Genomic DNA, 18,130 nt, shown 5'->3' with positions numbered 1-18,130 from the left:
GTACCCAAGCTTTTTTGGGGGCATTGGTGCAGTAAAGGCTTCTTTCTAGCAACTTGACCATGCAGCTCATTTCTGTTTAAGTATCATCATATTGTGCTCCTTGAAACAACCACACCGTCTTTTTCTAGAGCAGCCTGTATTTCTCCTGAGGTTACCTGTGGGTTTTCTTTGTATCCCAAACAATTCTTCTGGTGGTTGTGGCTGCAATCTTTCTTGGTCTACCTGATCTTGGCTTGGTATCAAGAGATCCCTGAATTTTCCACTTCTTAAAGTGGGGCACACACTATATGAAAATTGGGCAAATTGTCCGATTGTCCGATTTTCCTCGTTGTTTCACAGCAAATCGGAACTGATGAAAGAATTTTCGTACGAAAATTTTCATACGAAAATTCTCATACAACAATGGCTTTTTTTGTTGTTTATTGTTTCTGATCATGCGCAGTCTTTCTTTTCTGATTTTTTGTTGTACAAAAATTGTACGATAATCGTTTGTTTTTTCCCGTACGAGAAAAATATTGGAGTTTGTCCCTTCGAGAATTTTCGTACGAAAATCCTGAATTGTCTGTAGAAAGTTCTGTACAAACTATACGAAAATCGTACGCAAAATTCTTGGGACGAAAATGTTTGCCTGATTTTCTTATAGTGTGTACGAGCCTTATGCCCAGTACACACGATCCGAAAATCGCACGACATTCCGTCCGTTTTTGTTTGGTTGCTAGGAACTCTCAATTATATTCGCAAATGGGAGAGGTTACTTACGATACGAATTTTCTCGGACGATGATTCAAAAGCTTCCGGTATGCGTAACCACGCTGTAGCGTGTGAGGGGAAATGATGTCTACTGCTCATGCGCTGTCTACTGCTCACCATTTTTTTCAGACGAACAACATACTGATAATACGATTATCGTACGATGTGTTATAATACGATCAATATCGGGCGAATTGTCATGATCGCCTCTCGTAAGCTGTGTGCTAACGATCAGATTATCGTCCGATCTTTTCACAAGCGTTATTTTTCGTCCAATTTTCGTAACGTGTGTACGGGCCATTAACCACTTAAGCCCCGGAAGATTTGGCTGCTCAAAGACCAGGCCCTATTTTGCGATTCAGCACTGCGTGAGTTTAACGAAAAATTGCGCAGTCGTGCAACGCTACACCCAAACAAAATTGACATCCTTTTTTTCCCACAAACAGAGCTTTCTTTTGGTGGTATTTGATCACCTGTACGATTTTTATTTTTTGCGCTATAAACAAAAAAAAACGACTATTTTGAAAAAATAACAATATTTTTCAAATTTTTTCATATGAAATTCTCAAAACAAAAAGGTAAAAATCAAAATGTTTTAACATTTTAGGCCAATTTGTTTTCTGCTACATATGTTTGGTAAAAAAAATCACAATAAACGTATTTTGTTTGGTTTGCGCAAAAGTTATTGCGTTTACTAACTACGGGAAAGATTTATGTCATTTTTATTTACTAGTAATGGCGGCGATCTGCGATTTTTTTTTGCGGGACTGCGACATTGCGGGGGACAGATCGGACCCTTGACTGACATTTTTGCCACTTTTGGGAGTACCAGTGACATTACTACAGTAATCAGTGCTATAAATATGCACTGTTACTGTAAAAATGACACTGGCAGGGAAGGGGTTAAATTTATTGGTGATCAGTGGGTTAAATGTATCCCTAGGGGTGTGATTCTAACTGTGGGGGGCATGGCTTGTGATGTACCCACAGAGACATACGACCCTACATAGCAGGATCGTATAATCACTGCACTTACATCAGGGAGAATGACAGACGGCTGTGTTTACATCAGCCGTCTGCCTTTCTTCCTCACCAGCGGGAGATCGCGAGTGGCTGGCGGACATCGGAGCCGCCGGTCACTCGCGCGGGGATCTCAGTGAACGAGCGGGTGCGGAAACGCGTCTCCGTCGGCACGCGCTCGCCCCCCACAGGCGGCTGAGCGAGTGACGTACCCCTACGTCACTTTGCCCAGAAGCGGCTGCCTGCCGCAGTAAATCTGCGGTGGGCGGTCGTTCTGTGTTTAAAGTGGTGGTAAACCCCCATCCAAGACTCGTACCTATAGATAAGCCTATATTAAGGCTTACCTATAGGTGTTGTAAACATCTCCTAAATTTGCACCGTTTAAGAGATATTTACTGTAAAGTGCGCCGACTATATCATCGGCGCAAGCACTCTGAAGGAACTGCCGCCCATGCCGTTTATTTAGAGCCCTGTGCCGTAGCCAGCGGCTCTCACGCGCATTTGCGTGGGAGTGACGTCACACGGCTCCGGCCTGTAGCACAGCCGGAGACCGTGGACCTGGAAAGAAAATGGGGGAAGATGGATGGGGCCTCCAGCAGGGACAACGAGGGCTTCGTTTGGAAGATAGTGTCACATAATGTGCTAATATGCGGTGCATGCTAGCACATTATGCCTTTACTTTTCAGGCAACAGAAAAGAAAAAAAAAAAACACTGACTTTACTTCCTATTTAATAAGTTAATAAACAGTTCTGACTGGCATAATTAAGGCCTTGGATTTTTTTTAAATCCTTTTCCATCTTCATAATGTTCCCCTACTATGTTACACAGGTCTTTTGACAGTTCTTTTCTGCTCCCTATGGCTCAGTATCTAGCCTGCTCAGTGCATCCACATGAGAGCTAACAAACTCATTAACTATGTATTTAAAGACACTAATTGCAATTTGAAAAGCCACACATGTGGGAAATTAACCTCAAATTTCCATTTTAACCTGTATGTGACACTGTCTGTGTCTGTACCAAGGCCAAACATTCCAGGGGATGTAAACTTTCATCAGGACTATTTGGGTGATTTATTTTATCAATATGATTTAAAAGGAGATAAGAAACTATGTGATAATATAAGGCTTTATATGATCACCATCATTAAATGAAAGACCATTTTTGGGCATGCTTAGTCATGTTTTCAATTTAAATGCCAGTTTCACGACTTCTGCCAGGGTATGCAAGCTTTTGAGCGCAACTGTATATACAGTACTGTGCAAAAGTTTTAGGCAGGGGTGAAAAAATGCTGCAAATTAAGAATGTTTTCAGAAATAGAAATGTTAATAGTTTGTTTTTATCAATTAAAATGATCAGTAAATGAACAGAAGAGAAATCCAAATCAAATAAATATTTTGCGTGACCACCCTTTGCCTTCAAAATACTTATACTTACTTACAGATACTTATCTATCATGCCATACCATCAGGAAGGCATGTGATTGGCCCTAAATGTATTCTGCAGTAGGACAATGACATTGTCATTAAGAACTATCTTCAGTATACTGTAAAGAAGAACAAGGAGTCCTGGAGGTGCTGGTTTGGCCCTCCACAGACACCTAATCTCAACATTAGTGAGTCTGTCTGGGATTACATGAAGAGACACAAGGTTTTGAGTAAGCCTGCATCCACAGAAGATCTGTGGTTAGTTCTCCAAGATATTTGGAACAACCTCCCTTCCGAGTTCCCTCAAAAGCTGTGTGCAAGTGTACTAGAAGATTTGATGCCGTTTTGAAGCCAAACGATAGTTACACCCAATATTGTTTTGATTTCGATTTTTATTCTGTTTGCTCAATTTGAAATTTGTAAATTTATACAAATAAACAATTAAAATATATATTATTGAAAGTATCCTTACTTTACAGCAGTTCTTTACACCTGCTTAAATCAGTACTGTGTGTGTGTGTGTATATATATTTATATATATATATGTACACACACATATACAGGTGTATATATACAGTATCTCACAAAAGTGAGTACACCTCTCACATTTTTGTAAATATTTTACTATATCTTGTCATGTGACAAAACTGAAGAAATTACACTTTGCTACAATGTAAAATAGTGAGTGTACAGCTTGTATAATTTGCTGTCCGCTCAAAAAAAAACTCAACACACAGCCATTAATGTCTAAACCACTGGAAACAAAATTGAGTACATCGTTAAGTGAAAATGTCCAATTTGGGTCCAAAGTGTCAATATTTTGTGTGGCCACCATTAATTTCCAGCACTGCCTTAACCCTCTTGGGCCTGGAGTTCACCAGAGCTTCACAGCTTGCCACTGGAGTCCTCTTCCACTCCTCCATGATGACATCACGGAGCTGGTAGATGTTAGAGACCTTGCGCTCCTCCACCTTCCGTTTGAGGATACCCCACAGATGCTGAATAGGGTTTAGGTCTGGAGACATGTTTGGCCAGTCCTTCATCTTTACCCTCAGCTTCTTTAGCAAGGCAGTGGTCATCTTGGAGGTGTATTTGGGGTCGTTATCATGTTGTAATACTGCCCTGCGGCCCAGTCTCCGAAGGTAGGGGATAATGCTCTGCTTCAGTATGTCATAGTACATGTTGGCCCAGTGACGGCAGCACTTATGCAGCCCCAGACCATGACACTCCCACCACCATGCTTGATTGTATACAAGACACACTTGTCTTTGTACTCCTCACCTGGTTGCCACCACACATACTTGACACTATCTGAACCAAATAAGTTTATCTTGGTCTCATCAGACCACAGGACATGGTTCCAGTAATCCATGTCCTTAGTCTGTTTGTCTTTAGCAAACTGCTTGCGTGCTTTCTCGTGCATCATCTCTAGAAGAGGCTTCCTTCTGAGATGACAACCATGCAGACCAATTTGATGCAGTGTGTGGCGTATGGTCTGAGCACTGACAGGTTGACCCCCCACCCTTTCAACCTCTGCAGCAATGCTGGCAGCACTCATACATATATTTCCCAAAGACAACCTCTGGATATTACGCTGTGCACATGCACTTAACTCCTTTGGTCGACCATGACGAGACCTGTTCTGAGTGGAACCTGTCCTGTTAAACCACTGTATGGTCTTGGCCACCGTTCTGCAGCTCAGTTTCAGGGTCTTGGCAATCTTCTTATAGCCTAGGCCAGAGGTGTCAAACGTAATTTAATCGCGGGCCGCATCAGCATTATGATTACCCTCAAAAGGGCCGGTTGGATCTGTAAGAGTAGATGTCAAGAGCATCCCCTACCCTTACATAAGATATCAAGAGCCTCTCCACCATCAAAAGTTGATTCCCCCACCCTCTCTTACATCACAGTTCACCTCCCTTACCTTGTGGTGCTGCTGGGAAGAAGCTGGAGGCATTGCTGGAAAGCAGAAAGTATAAGGTCTGGAGGAGGACTGGAGCTCTCCTGCAGCTACAGGAGAGGTACGAGGGCCACATAAAATGGCCTGGAGGGCCGGATTCGGCCCGCGGGCCTTGTGTTTGACACCTGTGGCCTAGGCCATCTTTATGTAGAGCAACAATTCTTTTTTTCAGAGTCTCAGAAAGTTCTTTGCCGTGAGGTGCCATGTTGAACTTCCAGTGACCAGTATGAGAGAGTGAGAGCGATATCATCAAATTTAACACACCTGCTCCCCATTCACACCTGAGACCTTGTAACACTAACGAGTCACATGACATCGGGGAGGGAAAATGGCTAGTTGGTCCCAATTTAGACATTCTCACTTAGGGGTGTACTCACTTTTGTTGCCAGCGGTTTAGACATTAATGGCTGTGTGTTGAGTTATTTTGAGGGGACAGCAAATTTACACTGTTATACAAGCTGTACACTCACTACTTTACATTGTAGCAAAGTGTAATTTCTTCAGTGTTGTCACATGAAAAGATATAATAAAATATTTACAAAAATATGAGGGATGTACTCACTTTTGTGAGATACTGTATATATATATATATATATATATATATATATATACTTTATTAACATGCTACAAAAATAATGCAGTGACCCATAGTCAGATATACTTATATATTGATATATCCATCTCAATAGACGGTTTAGGGATTGTAAAGGAGAAAAAGGGCTCCAGGTCAGGGTTTAAGGATTTTAACAATTGGCTCAAGATTTCTTAAACAGTGACACTTGTCAGGGTAAAACCTGAACCCTTCTCAAGAGGCAACTTAGCATGGAACAAAGAAGAGTTGGCTGTGGGCAAATTCTTCACAGGCAAAAGGCTGGCCCCCTTCATCTTCCAAAACAGACATCATCGGGGTGCATGTGTCTGTCATAAACTAGTACCTGTAGCAGTTGTTGTTGTACTTGTTGTAGCTCCCTAGCGCTGTCAGACAGCCCAGGCAGATGGCGTACGAAAAGAAGATTTGAGTTCCTGCGTCCATCCAGACCTGCCGAGGAGAGTCTAATGAATAGCAAATAAAGGATGGGTTGGTAAAAGAGGCTTGGGGTATCCCTTTGACCCTAAAATTTCTATCAGTAACGCACACAACATTAATAGGGTGACCCAGAAGAACCAACTTTTGTGGCAGACATTCAGATCATCTGTGATAATAATGGGGCAGTACAAGCAGCCACTAACTACTGTGCAATGGTGACATGAATGTAGTCATTCTAGCGTAAGTCACAAAGCGGCATCTAGCAATCTCTATGGCTATAATCAAAAAGTTGCTGGTCATGTGACCCAAACCCAAATGGATACTAGGAGTTTTGTGTATGTTAGGTAATTAGAGAATGCAAAAAGTGTATTGCTTTCAATCAGACAGTCTTTTTCTAGTAGACTTGCAGTTAGATAGGACTATCCAATCTGTGCAGCGCAACTAAGTACAGGCATACCCCACTTTACGTACCCTCACTTTACATACACTCGCAAGTACAGACACATTGGCATCTATGGGAAATCTTGGTCAGCTTGAAATGGCATTGCTCCCAGTTTTTAACATTAGCATCTATGGGAAATCTTGGTCCGCTTGACATGGCACTGCTCCTGAACCATAAGTGACAGGGACACCAAACTTGGGGAGCACTGAGAAAGGACCCAGGACCAGTGCTGTATCTTGGCCTAGGCCGACAAGGCCCAGGCCTAGGGCGGCACTTTGCAGGGGGGGGGGGCAGCAAAAAATCTGCCACCCGCACTGAAAAAAAACAGCCTTCTCCCGGCTACCGCAGGAAAAAGGGTCCCCGCCGGCTTGCGCTACACTTATAGTATAGTGCCAGTCTTATGGGGTGAATTGGGCCGAAGGGCAGGGTCCAGGAGGCAAATCAGTCTGGTACTCCCATAAAGTGGTCACACTGCTGCCTGCATGTTATTTAAATTAGGGAGTGCACAAGTTTAGTAAGGCCTAGGGCAGCACAAAACCTAAATACACCACTGCCCAGGACTACAACATATCTAATTTTGGGGTCGACCAACTTGCCTACATTATCTACTATGTCATATTTCTGGGTCCCCTTAACGTGCTCCCCAAGTTCGGTGTCCCTTGGTCATGTCAAGCTGACCAAGATTTCCCATAGACGCCAATGGTAAATGGTAAAAACCCAGAGCAGTGCCTTGTCAACCTGACCAAGATTTCCCATAGAGCTAGTGTATTTACATGAGAAGTGAAAAAGGTATTGCTTCACTTTAAGTACATTTTCATTTTACATACATGCTCTGGTCCCATTGTGTACTTAAACATGAGGTATGCCTGTATATAGGAATCAGTGAGTGTAAATGTTATTGGTAAGTATTGCTGACTCGTGTGCCTGCATGACAAAAAATGTATAAATTAAAATGAGGCTTTTGCCATGCGTAGGTCAGATTGTTTCTGCTAAAGTGGGCCTGGCATCAGATTTTCTTTTTCCATGTATGCTAAGTACATCATTGTAACACTTCCAGGTATTTATTACCTCTCACAGAGATCACAGTACTCCACCTGACAATGCCTTCATGTGCTTTTCTCTCCAGAAGAGCTGCAGCATCTTTGTCCAGCCATCATCAGGGTCACCATTTACTTCCTGGACTGAGATTCCAGCTCAGAGATGACACAATCATGTAAATCCTGGTGCCTCTGCAGTTCTTGGCTGTGTTCACAATTTTCTGACACAGATCAGCCCCTGCTGCAGCCTTGCTACAAAGTTACAATGTTGCTTTCTGATCACTGGGTGGGGGGAGGACTGGAAAAAAAGCTTTGTCCAGCCTGCAGTAGACTGAAGACTTCATCCTAGCCTAGGCAAATTTGTTGACTGTGTTCAAACACGGCTTTATAATGATAAATCAGTGGAGCATTTCTGATAAATGATAATATTATTGCATATTGGGACATGTCAGGAATGTATTCAGGTACACTTGTAAAGTCAATAAAAGGTAAACATTCAGCTGATCATTTTACAAGTATATCTGAAAAAAATATATAAATAATAACCGACTATACTTGTCTTTTATTATAACCTTTTATTACATAATCTAGCTTATGAAAATAATGTGATTTGCTTCCCTCGAAGTTAGCCAGTGTGCTTCCTTGCGTTCCTAATTCAGCTTTTTTCTTAGTAAGCACAGCTGAGCGTCACACAGAGCAAAACATCTGAAAAAACTGTCAGAAGGCAAAAACTCAGTCTGCCCCGGGCCTCTGCTCCTGGCATGGTGGATGTTTTTCAGCACAGACCTTCTAAAGCCCAGCCGCCTGTGAACAGCACTATGTGACTGCATGCTGGGATCAGACTCTGGGGCCCAGCAGGGCTCTGCACAGGCGGGTCACTTGCTGCCCTGTGACCAAAGCCCGGAATGTGGCCCTGATCTTTTTCTATGTCTTTCTGGTTGAGGTTGCCTGTGGATTTATAGTTACCAAACCACAGCAAAAAAGGAAGAAAGGCAAAACCATCTCTGTCTTTTTCTTTTAACTGTAAAAGCTTTAGGTATATTTTGATAGGGGAGGGGTATAAAGAAAATGTGCTTTTTCTATCAGTTTTATTTTAGTTTTGATTTTTAAAAATTGTATGTGATTTTAGAATGTGGTTTTATACTTGTTTTTTTTCCATTTGTTTATCCTAACTTTGTTTTACAAACAAACATTTATTACAGGACAAAGTGTACCCAGAGCACAATGGGTTAGCTAAATAGACTAGCTTGCTTTGCAGGTCCCTTTGTCTAAATGAAACCTCTTACTAAGCCGTCTGATAAGAGAGTAGTCCATGCTGTGATGACTCAATGTGGTTGATTTGCTAAAGGAAAACAGATTGTGCACTCTGCAAGAGCAGTTGCTCCAGACCTTAGTAAATGAGCAGAAGCTCCGCTGACTTCCATCATCCAATCATGTGCAAGCAAAAATGCTGTCTTTTTTTTAGTTTCCTAGCACGTGATTGGGTATTCTTGGCAAAGTGTAGCTTCACCTCATTTACAAAGCTCTGGAGCAACTGCACTTGCAGAGTGCATAGTCTATTTGCCTGTAATAAATCAACCCCATTGAGTTCTGTAAACAATGGGCTTCCTTCAGTACTGGAGTGAGTTAAACAATGTGTAAATCCAAAGTTGGACTTTATGTTAAATTAAAATATTGTAAAAAAATAAAGTTGGAGTCTATAGTCTGTAGGTACCTGAGGGTCCTTAAGTCGGCTGAGGTCTGGGTACAAGTAGAACTGGATTCCCTCTAGGGCCCCTGGGAGAGAAACCCCACGGATCAGTAGGACAACCAGCATCAAGTAAGGAAAGGTGGCAGTGAAATAGACAACCTACAAAAACAGGTAAGAAAGGGAACATATACTGTATGAAATGATATGCACCTTATAGGGCAAGATGGAAGATAACAATAAACAGGCAAATGATGACGACTTTTGATAAATGAACAGTTGGCACTGCCCCAGAGCAGCTGATTGTATCTTTTATTTCCCTCCACAGTGGTTAGACTCTAGTGTGCCTTTCTAACAGATCTGCTTGCAGTTACGGGTCTTGGATAGCTGTTGCTTCAGACATTTGACCAACAAGACCCAATGGTGTCAGTGAGCCAAAAGACAGTATGTAGAAAAAGGATGGATGTCTATTAAATTGCAGATAATTGCAGCAAAGGAGGAAACACCTAATCTATCCAATCAATCTGTATCCACTCTGGCCGGCCCTTGCACTACATAGTTGATGGGAGATCTTAAGGAAGTTGTACAAACAGATTGTATAGTGTATAGTGAGCTTTAGCATTATCATTAAACAGCTGACTTTAGGGAGGAGCCCAATAAGTTCTAAGGCAGGGATCCTCAAGCTACGGCCCTCCAGCTGTTGCGGAACTACACATCCCATGAGGCATTGCAAACCTATGACATTCACAGACATGACTAGGCATGATGGGAATTGTAGTTCCTTAACAACTGGAGGGACAACGTTTGAAGACCCCTGATCTAAGAGATAGCTAATGGGTGATGATGCAATTTATAGCTGAACTCAAGTAATTCAGCTACTTTGTAAAATCTGTTGGATTATTATGGGTTAAGTCCAACAAGGTGCATGCCACCTTGTGGACTTATGTCTTATCTTTTTAGAGTGTACATTTTTACTGAGCACTGGGAGAACAGCTATCAATATACCTCTGGCGCTATGATGCTGGACCTTCTGGTCTCCGCTTCAGCAACATCAGAGTCACATGCAGCTGCTGTGCCCATCCACTCCTCTTGCTGCCTTCCCACAGAGCACTTTGTATTATGTGAACCCTTTTTTCAGAATATAAAGCCTTCTGTAAATGAACAGCAGAGGGGAGGGATTGACAGAGATGCTGTGTGAGAAAATAGCATCACTCCTGTGAGAGCACTGGGAGTGTAGTAATATCTGTACTTCCGGGAACTCAGTAAAACTGTTAATTGTATATAATAGAGATAAGTCTACATGGTGGCATGCACCTTGCTGGACTTATAGTAAGCCAGCACATTTTACAAATGCAGAATTCCTGGAGTTCAGCCTTAAAAGAGGTCATACTGGGAGCTAGAAAACAGGCAATTCTATCTCATGCTATTAGTTTTAGTTTACACGTGCGACTAAGGCCCCTTTCACACATCGTGGACTCCGTCAAGCAGATCCGCTTGCTCAGCAGGGGATCTGCCTGCCGATCCCTTCTAAGCAGGCAGATGACAGGTCCGTGTTCACTTCACAATGCAGAGCAGACACAGCCCGCTGTTATCTATGGGGAAATCGGATAGAAAAGGACCGCCTGTCGGTTGCAAGGAAAAGGAAAAACAACAGCAATTTTGCTTGCACATTATTGGATGATGGAAGTCATCAGAGCGTCTCCTTATTAACTAATCTCTGGAGCAGCTGCACTTGCAGTTTAGTAAATCAACCCCTAAAGTATGACAAAGCCATTAGCGAAGCTGGGGTCAATACTCACCTTTCCAGTGGATTTCACTCCTTTCCAGATACAGAAGTAGCAGATGATCCAGGCAAGAAGGAGACACAGTGCCAGCTCCCAGCGCAGACTGCCAATGTGTTCGATACCATCTGATATACCCAATACACGCCTCCTGTAGACACGAGAGGGCTCAATAAGGAAAGCAGAGTCATAACTAAAGACATTTATGCTAAGAACTCACTGGGAACCAGTGACATGATCTCTGAGGCACAAACCTTATATTCTACAAATAACTGAAAAGCCATAAGGTAAAAGAAGTCAAAAGGCAATATCTGCACACTTTTTTTTTTTAGAAACAAAGAGCTCAGCTATTGTTGAAAGTAAAAAAGCATGCTGCAATGCTCACCTCCTTTCTTGCGCTTACCCCCAGAGTAATTTCCCTTTGCCACTAGATGTCCTAGGTCTTCAGGGTTAAATGACTCCTAGCATCATTCAAACTAGAAGACTGAGGATAAACTGTGAGTGCAGGTCATCACCCACCCCTAAAATGGTGCAGGTGATTTTATCACATCAGCGCCACTCTCTGCTTACCGAAGAAGCTTCCACTATCAGGAGAAGACCCTGTACATCCTGAAGGGAGAGGGAGGTGGTGATGATGAGTGAGTGGTGGAGTTCTGTTGATAAGGAAGTATTAGTCCATAGGTGGCTTTTAAAGTATATCTCTAACCCAATTTTTTTAGTTTTCGATAAAATAAGAAACCGGTTAAAAACTGGAGGCTGTCGGGTGACAAAACGCGTAGGGCTAGTGAGTTTATTTTAGCACATCTGGTGGTGGATTTTCAACTTTTGGTGTGGTGGAAAACAGAAGATTTTTAAAAGAAGAAAAACTTTTACCTGGAATTTACTCATTAAGACTTTTTATTAGGGCTGGGGAATATAATCGAAAGATCGATGCATCGCGATTCGACCCTTCGCGATTCTGCATCGATGCGGGCTGCCGGCATAATCGATTATACGAAATGACGTCATCAGCCGCGGCCACGCCCTATCGCGCAAGGGAAAAAAAAAAAAAATCACAAGATCGCAGGATCGGCAGCTGATTGGTGGGTTAGTGGCGGGAGCTTAATAAAAAGGCTCTGCCCCTCCCCTTCCGCCTCTTTGACCTGGGCCGAGGCGCAGCAAGACATCCCCCGCGTGTATCGGCGTCCCACCTGCGGCCTAGAAGCCAGCCAGCCATCCAAGCCAGAAGCCGCCAGTCCAGTGAGTCCACACACAGGAGCGAGGAGCCCCAAGTGCGTCCCCATCGCAGCCAGCCAGCGCCGCCAGCCTCACCTCACCGTAGCCGACAGGCCCTGGAGGCCCAGCCGCCACGCCACTGCCAGTGACGCCAGCCGCCCGCCACAGAGCCCAGAGAGCAGCACAGCACCTGTCCACCTCTGCAATGCAGTGCACAACAACCCACACAGTCACACAGCAGGTATGTCCGAACAAATAATTGTGTAATCATTCATGGGAGTCTCTCGTCTGTATCTCTGGGGGATGTCTGTGATGGGGGGGGCCTGGGACAGGGGACGGTCGGTCGGGGCCCGGGGGTACTGTTCTGCTGTGGCAGTCTGGCAGCCAGGGGGGTCAGTCAGTGTCAGTGGGGGCCTGGGGGTCTCTGTCAGTGTCAGTCAGCTATGGGGGTCTGGGCAAGGGGGGGACTCACTCAGTGTTTGTCAGTGCTGTGGGGGATTGGGGAAGGTGTGGGGGACATCCAGGTCTCTGTCAGTGTGGGGGTCTGGGCAAGGGGGGGTACTCACTCTCACTCAAGTGTTTGTCAGTGCTGTGGGGGATTGGTGAAGGTGTGGGACTTCCAGGTCTCTGTCAGTGTGGGGGTCTGGGCAAGGGGGGGGGACTCACTCACTCTCAGTGTTTGTCAGTGCTGTGGGGGATTGGGGAAAGTGTGGGACATCCACCCAGGTCTCTGTCAGTGTGTCAGGCTGCAGTCAGCTCAGCTGTGGGGGGAGGGGGGTCTCTGTCAGTGTCACTGTCACTGTCACAGGCAGTGGGGTAAGGGGGGGCCCCGGGGGTTTTGGCTCAGTGCATGCAAGGAAGGGAGTCTGACAGACAGACAGACAGTCATATTTTATGAAAGATGTTGCTTGGTTGATTTGTTGCGGCTTAGTTTACAAGTTTTTTTTTTTTATTTTTTTTTTTAAACACTGATAGAGTTTGGCAACTTACGTCATCTGTCTCCATCACATACGTGGGAGTATGGTGGTAAATATGGCAGAAGGAGAAAAAGATCGAGAGATAAAAAATGCACCTAGCGTTTTAAGAGCAAACATCTGGGCACATTTCGGATTTTACGAACACACAGGGAAGCGTGAGTTGGACAAGACACACGCCGTATGTAAAGCCTGTCACACAAAAATTAAATACCTAGGGAATACTATGAACTTGAGAAACCATGTTAGCCGTTTTCACTCTGAGTTAGTAACACCTGTCGCCACCAGCAGTGCCACCACTGCCAAGGAAAGACTGCTAGACCCAGATCAGCCAAGAATTGATGCCATACTGTCAACTTATCCGCCCAACTCAGAAAAAGGGAAGAAACTAACCAAAGCTGTGGCAGCTTTCATCGCCAAGGACCTACGGCCTTACTCAGTTGTGGACAACGCCGGGTTTCGCTACCTTGTGAAGACGCTAGAGCCACGTTATAAGATCCCATCACGCAGGCACTTTACAGAAAACGTTATACCTGCACTCTACCACGACACCAAAGCTCAGGTACTTGCGTCAATGAACCAAGCCAGTCGAGTCGCAATAACGTGTGATTCATGGACGTCAGTCACAACGGAGTCCTATGTTACAATAACAGCACATTACGTTACTAAGGACTGGCAGGTCTTGTCACATGTGTTGCAAACAAGAGCCATTTATGAGTCTCACACAGGTGCTCATCTGGCAGAGCTACTGTCTCATGTTGTGGAAGAATGGCAGCTGTCTGATAAATCTGTAGTGCTTGTGACCGACAACGCGGCGAACATGATAGTTGCAGCTCAAGTTGGTAAATTTCCTCATGTTAAATGTTTTGCCCATACACTCAATCTTGCATGTCAGCGGGCACTGAAAGGGGCCACGCTCTCCAGGCTTCTCGCCAGAGTGTGACGAATATCCACATTCTTCCATCGCAGCACTAGAGCAAGCCACTGTCTAAAAGAGAAACAGAAATGTCTGGGCCTGAAGAATCATAAGCTAATAACTGATGTGCCAACAAGATGGAACAGCGCATATGACATGGTCGAGAGGTTCTTAGAACAACAACCTGCAGTTTGTGCCACCTTGCTGTCTCCAGAATTCAGAAAAGGAGAGTCTGATCTCTGCACTCTCAATGAAACAGATGTGTCAAATGCAGAGGACGCTGTGAGTGCATTAAAGCCAATGAAGGATGCAACCTTGCTGATGTCAGAAGAGCGCAACCCAACAGTGTCTCTCATTGCCCCTCTAAATGCACAACTGCTCCAGAGCATGACAGACACCATGGGAGACACAGCCATGACCCATGAGATCAAGAATGCAATCAAACCAGATCTCCTGAAGAGGTACAGCAGTGAGGCAGAGAAGAAGATCCTTCATACAGCCTCTGCTCTGGATCCTCGCTTTAAAGGACTGCCTTTTATTCTCACAGAGGAGGAGAGATCGGAGATATACAGAGGAGTGACTGAGGAGGCTGCATCTTTGGAGGTAATTAGAATTTCATCATGTTTCCTGCCAGACAGCTAGAAGCTCAGCTACATTGTGTTGTGTAATAACATGCCCTGATTCACTGATGCGGTGTGGGAAGTGGAACTGTATGATATGGATTACTGTGCAGTTTCCCACACCTCATCAATGAATCACACTCTTAGTCAGTTCAGCTCTTCTTATACTATTATCTTTTGTTCAAACACACAGATTACATCTAATAGAAGGACAAATGTGGATGAAGTGCCTAGGGAAAAAGCAACTGTGGAAGAAGAAACAACACCCATTGAGGACAGCCATTCTCCTCCCAAAAAAAAGGCCACAACATCGCTGCTCATGACTTTGCTGGGGCAGTCTTTCACTGATGGTGCAATAGAACCTAAGACCCCCTATGCCAAGGCAGAAGACGAAATGGAAAAATATTGTAAAGCCCCACCTCTGCCTCTCACTGAGGACCCTTTAAAATGGTGGCGTGAGCATGAGGTCATATTCCCCCTCCTCTCTCAGCTGTCAAAGCAATACTTGTGTATCCCAGGTACAAGTGTATCTGCAGAGCGGGTTTTCTCTACTGCAGGAGATGTTATAACAGCGAAAAGAAGCAGTCTTAAACCTGAGCATGTGGATCATCTAGTGTTCTTACAGAAAAACCTACATGTTCCCAAATGCTAAGCACTGAAATAATTACTAATTCATGTTTTTAATGAATTAGTAATTACTAATTCAGTCTGCCGCCAGTCACCAGTCAGTCACATCACCAGTCTTGTTTTATAGCTTTATAGCACTGATGGTTTGTTTTTGAAGATTGTCCTGTCCAATGTGTCCATTTCCAATCCATAATCCGTTCCGTTGCTTCACACTAAAAGTGTCTAGGCAAGTACTAGGGGTTCATTTAACCCTCAACCAAATAAATAATATTAAAGTGTATTTTCTTCTAGACAACTGACACCAAGCCAGCCACGGCGCAGCATTATAGGAAGGAAAATCATTGAGAGAAATAACTTGTATATTTGAAGCTTAACCTCGAGTAAATCTTATCTTATTGGATCACAAACACCAATTGTGGATTCTTGTGTAATATACTATATTTGTGAGTTTGTGAATGTGACCCCCATAGGATTTCCTCAAGGTTAAGCTTCAGTTTACAATTTATTCTCTCAAGGATTTTCCTTCCTCTAATGGTGGCTTGTTGGCTAGCTTGGCTTCAGTTACAGATGTAATCGACATGGTAGAGTGCTGCTCAGTGCAGTGCAGGTAAAGTTTTCTTTCTGTAACGTGACTGACTGACTGACTGTCGTGACAACTCAAGAGCTTATAACGCAGCTCTAGCATTAACTCAACACACACACACACAAGTGTGTGTGTGTTGAGTTGATGCTGATGGGGCTGCGTATAAGCTTTTGAGTAGTCACGACACACACACACACACACTGTGTTTAGTTGACTGGCAATGGCAGGGGCAAACACAATCGCAGTGAACCTGGAACATTTTATATTTTTTACAGCTTTTCTAGCACTGGAGAGATGGAGAATGGCTTGTTTTCAAAAATGGTCCATTCACATAAGTGAATTGATAATTATTTAATCTTAAGCTTATATTTGTATAACTCCCCTCTAGCAGCCATCAACTCACTTCACTTGAGTTGACTGGCAGTTGCAGGGGGAAACAAACATCACGGTGAACATGGAAGTTATGCAGCAGTGCACTATTGCCAGGTTCACCTTTGATATTTGCGACTAGTCAGGAAGTGCTCTGTTTTGTAGAGGACAGGTTATGGCACACACCTGGAAATTATTGCAACGCATGTCTGTCTGCTGGTCTGTTGTACTCTGTAGCAATAGCAAGTGTAGGGGGTTCCCTCAACCAAACAAATACTAAAGGTAAAAGTGTATCTAGACAACTGAAGGCAAGCCAGGCAGCCACGGTACAGGAAAGGACATCCTTGAAAGATTAAATCAATCATACATTGAAGCGTAAAACCTTGATTAAATCTTTACTGGATCACAAATACACACAAACCTGACCTAACCTATATGCCTTGAGTTGTACCAGTGTGGCAATGCCAAACCTTTCTTCAGTTCTCATGATTCTGATGCAGACAATCGTGTTGTGTGTTTTTTTGTGATCCCATGAAGATTTACTCAAGGTTTAAGCTTTAGTTGATGATTTACTCTGTCAAGGGTTTTCCTTCCTCTAATGGTGGCTTTGGCTCGGCTTCAGTTGGGTTTAATCGTGGTAGAGACAGAGACTGTCTGCAGGACAGGTAACGTTTTCTGTAAAGTAAGTGACATAAAAGTGACATAAGTGAATTGATAAGCTTAAAGCTTATATTTGTAACTCCCCTCTAGCAGCCAATCCATCAACTCACTTGAGTTGACTGGCAGTTGCAAAGGGAAACAAACATCACGGTGAACATGGAAGTTATGCAGCAGTGCACTATTGCCAGGTTCACCCTTGATGTTTGCTACTAGTCAGGAAGTGCTCTGTTTTGTAGAGGACAAGTTATGGCACACCTGGAATTTATTGCAATGCATATTCACATAAAAGGATTTATATATAATGTTTTGTGGGAATTTATGATGACCATTTTCACAAGAATATTAGCTTCGCTGGCTGGCTGGCTGGCTGGCTTCTTCTATCTTGGCTTGCCTTAAAATACAACTATAGGCCAAACTTTATCCAAAATCCAAAAAGTTTGGCCTTTAGTTATACTTTAAATGGTGGTAGGCCTGGCTTATATTAATATTTTCTTTTATGAAGCAGTAAACTGCACTACTACAGTTTTTTACTAATTGTACTGTTACTTCTAGTAAAATACTAGTGTTGTTGTCTGTCTCTGCTATGCTGTTTGCATTTTCAGACCTTCCTATATGTTTGCAGTGCAAGTGCACTAAAGTATGCATTGCTTGCAGGCCATGACAGGGTCCAGGAAAGTGTCCTTTGAAGCAAATGAAAATAAAAAGGATTCTTTTATTTGTGACTGCTTGATTGTTTGTTTTTTTTGATAAAGTTTTGAAAACCATTGGGCAGTGGGCTGGGCATGGGCATTGGGCAGTAATCGTGATGCATCGTGATGCATCGCGGAATCGAATCGTATCGAATCGCTACCCTAATAATCGTAATCGCATCGAATCGTGAGGTAAGTGAAGATGCACAGCCCTACTTTTTATAATATATATGAATTATATGGACTCTTTCACCTTCATTTAATTTATTGCATGAATTGTTTACATTGATTATTAATTTAAATATGTTTTTCACAATGGCACTTTAACATATGTAGGTATATGACATT

The 18,130-nt window shown here is 43.4% G+C and overlaps 1 protein-coding gene across 1 annotated transcript in view; it reads right to left on the bottom strand.

Moving 5' to 3' along the window:
* LOC309553435 (sodium- and chloride-dependent GABA transporter 2-like) overlaps positions 1-18,130 on the bottom strand; it is an 83,478-nt gene that overhangs the window by 12,491 nt on the left and 52,857 nt on the right. Inside the window, exons 6-8 of the mRNA XM_082254632.1 lie at positions 11,148-11,280; positions 9,376-9,510; positions 6,091-6,194 (exon numbers count right to left, since the gene is read on the bottom strand). Of these exons, the coding sequence (XP_082110758.1) occupies positions 6,091-6,194; positions 9,376-9,510; positions 11,148-11,280 (372 nt within the window). The remainder of the gene's footprint in view (positions 1-6,090; positions 6,195-9,375; positions 9,511-11,147; positions 11,281-18,130) is intronic.

Source organism: Pelophylax lessonae (genome assembly GCF_965119305.1).
Source record: "Pelophylax lessonae genome assembly, chromosome: 4".
NCBI classification, from domain to species: Eukaryota; Metazoa; Chordata; class Amphibia; order Anura; family Ranidae; genus Pelophylax; species Pelophylax lessonae.
The sequence above is the reverse complement of the archived record's forward strand: the minus strand, read 5'-3'. Positions and strand labels throughout refer to the sequence as shown.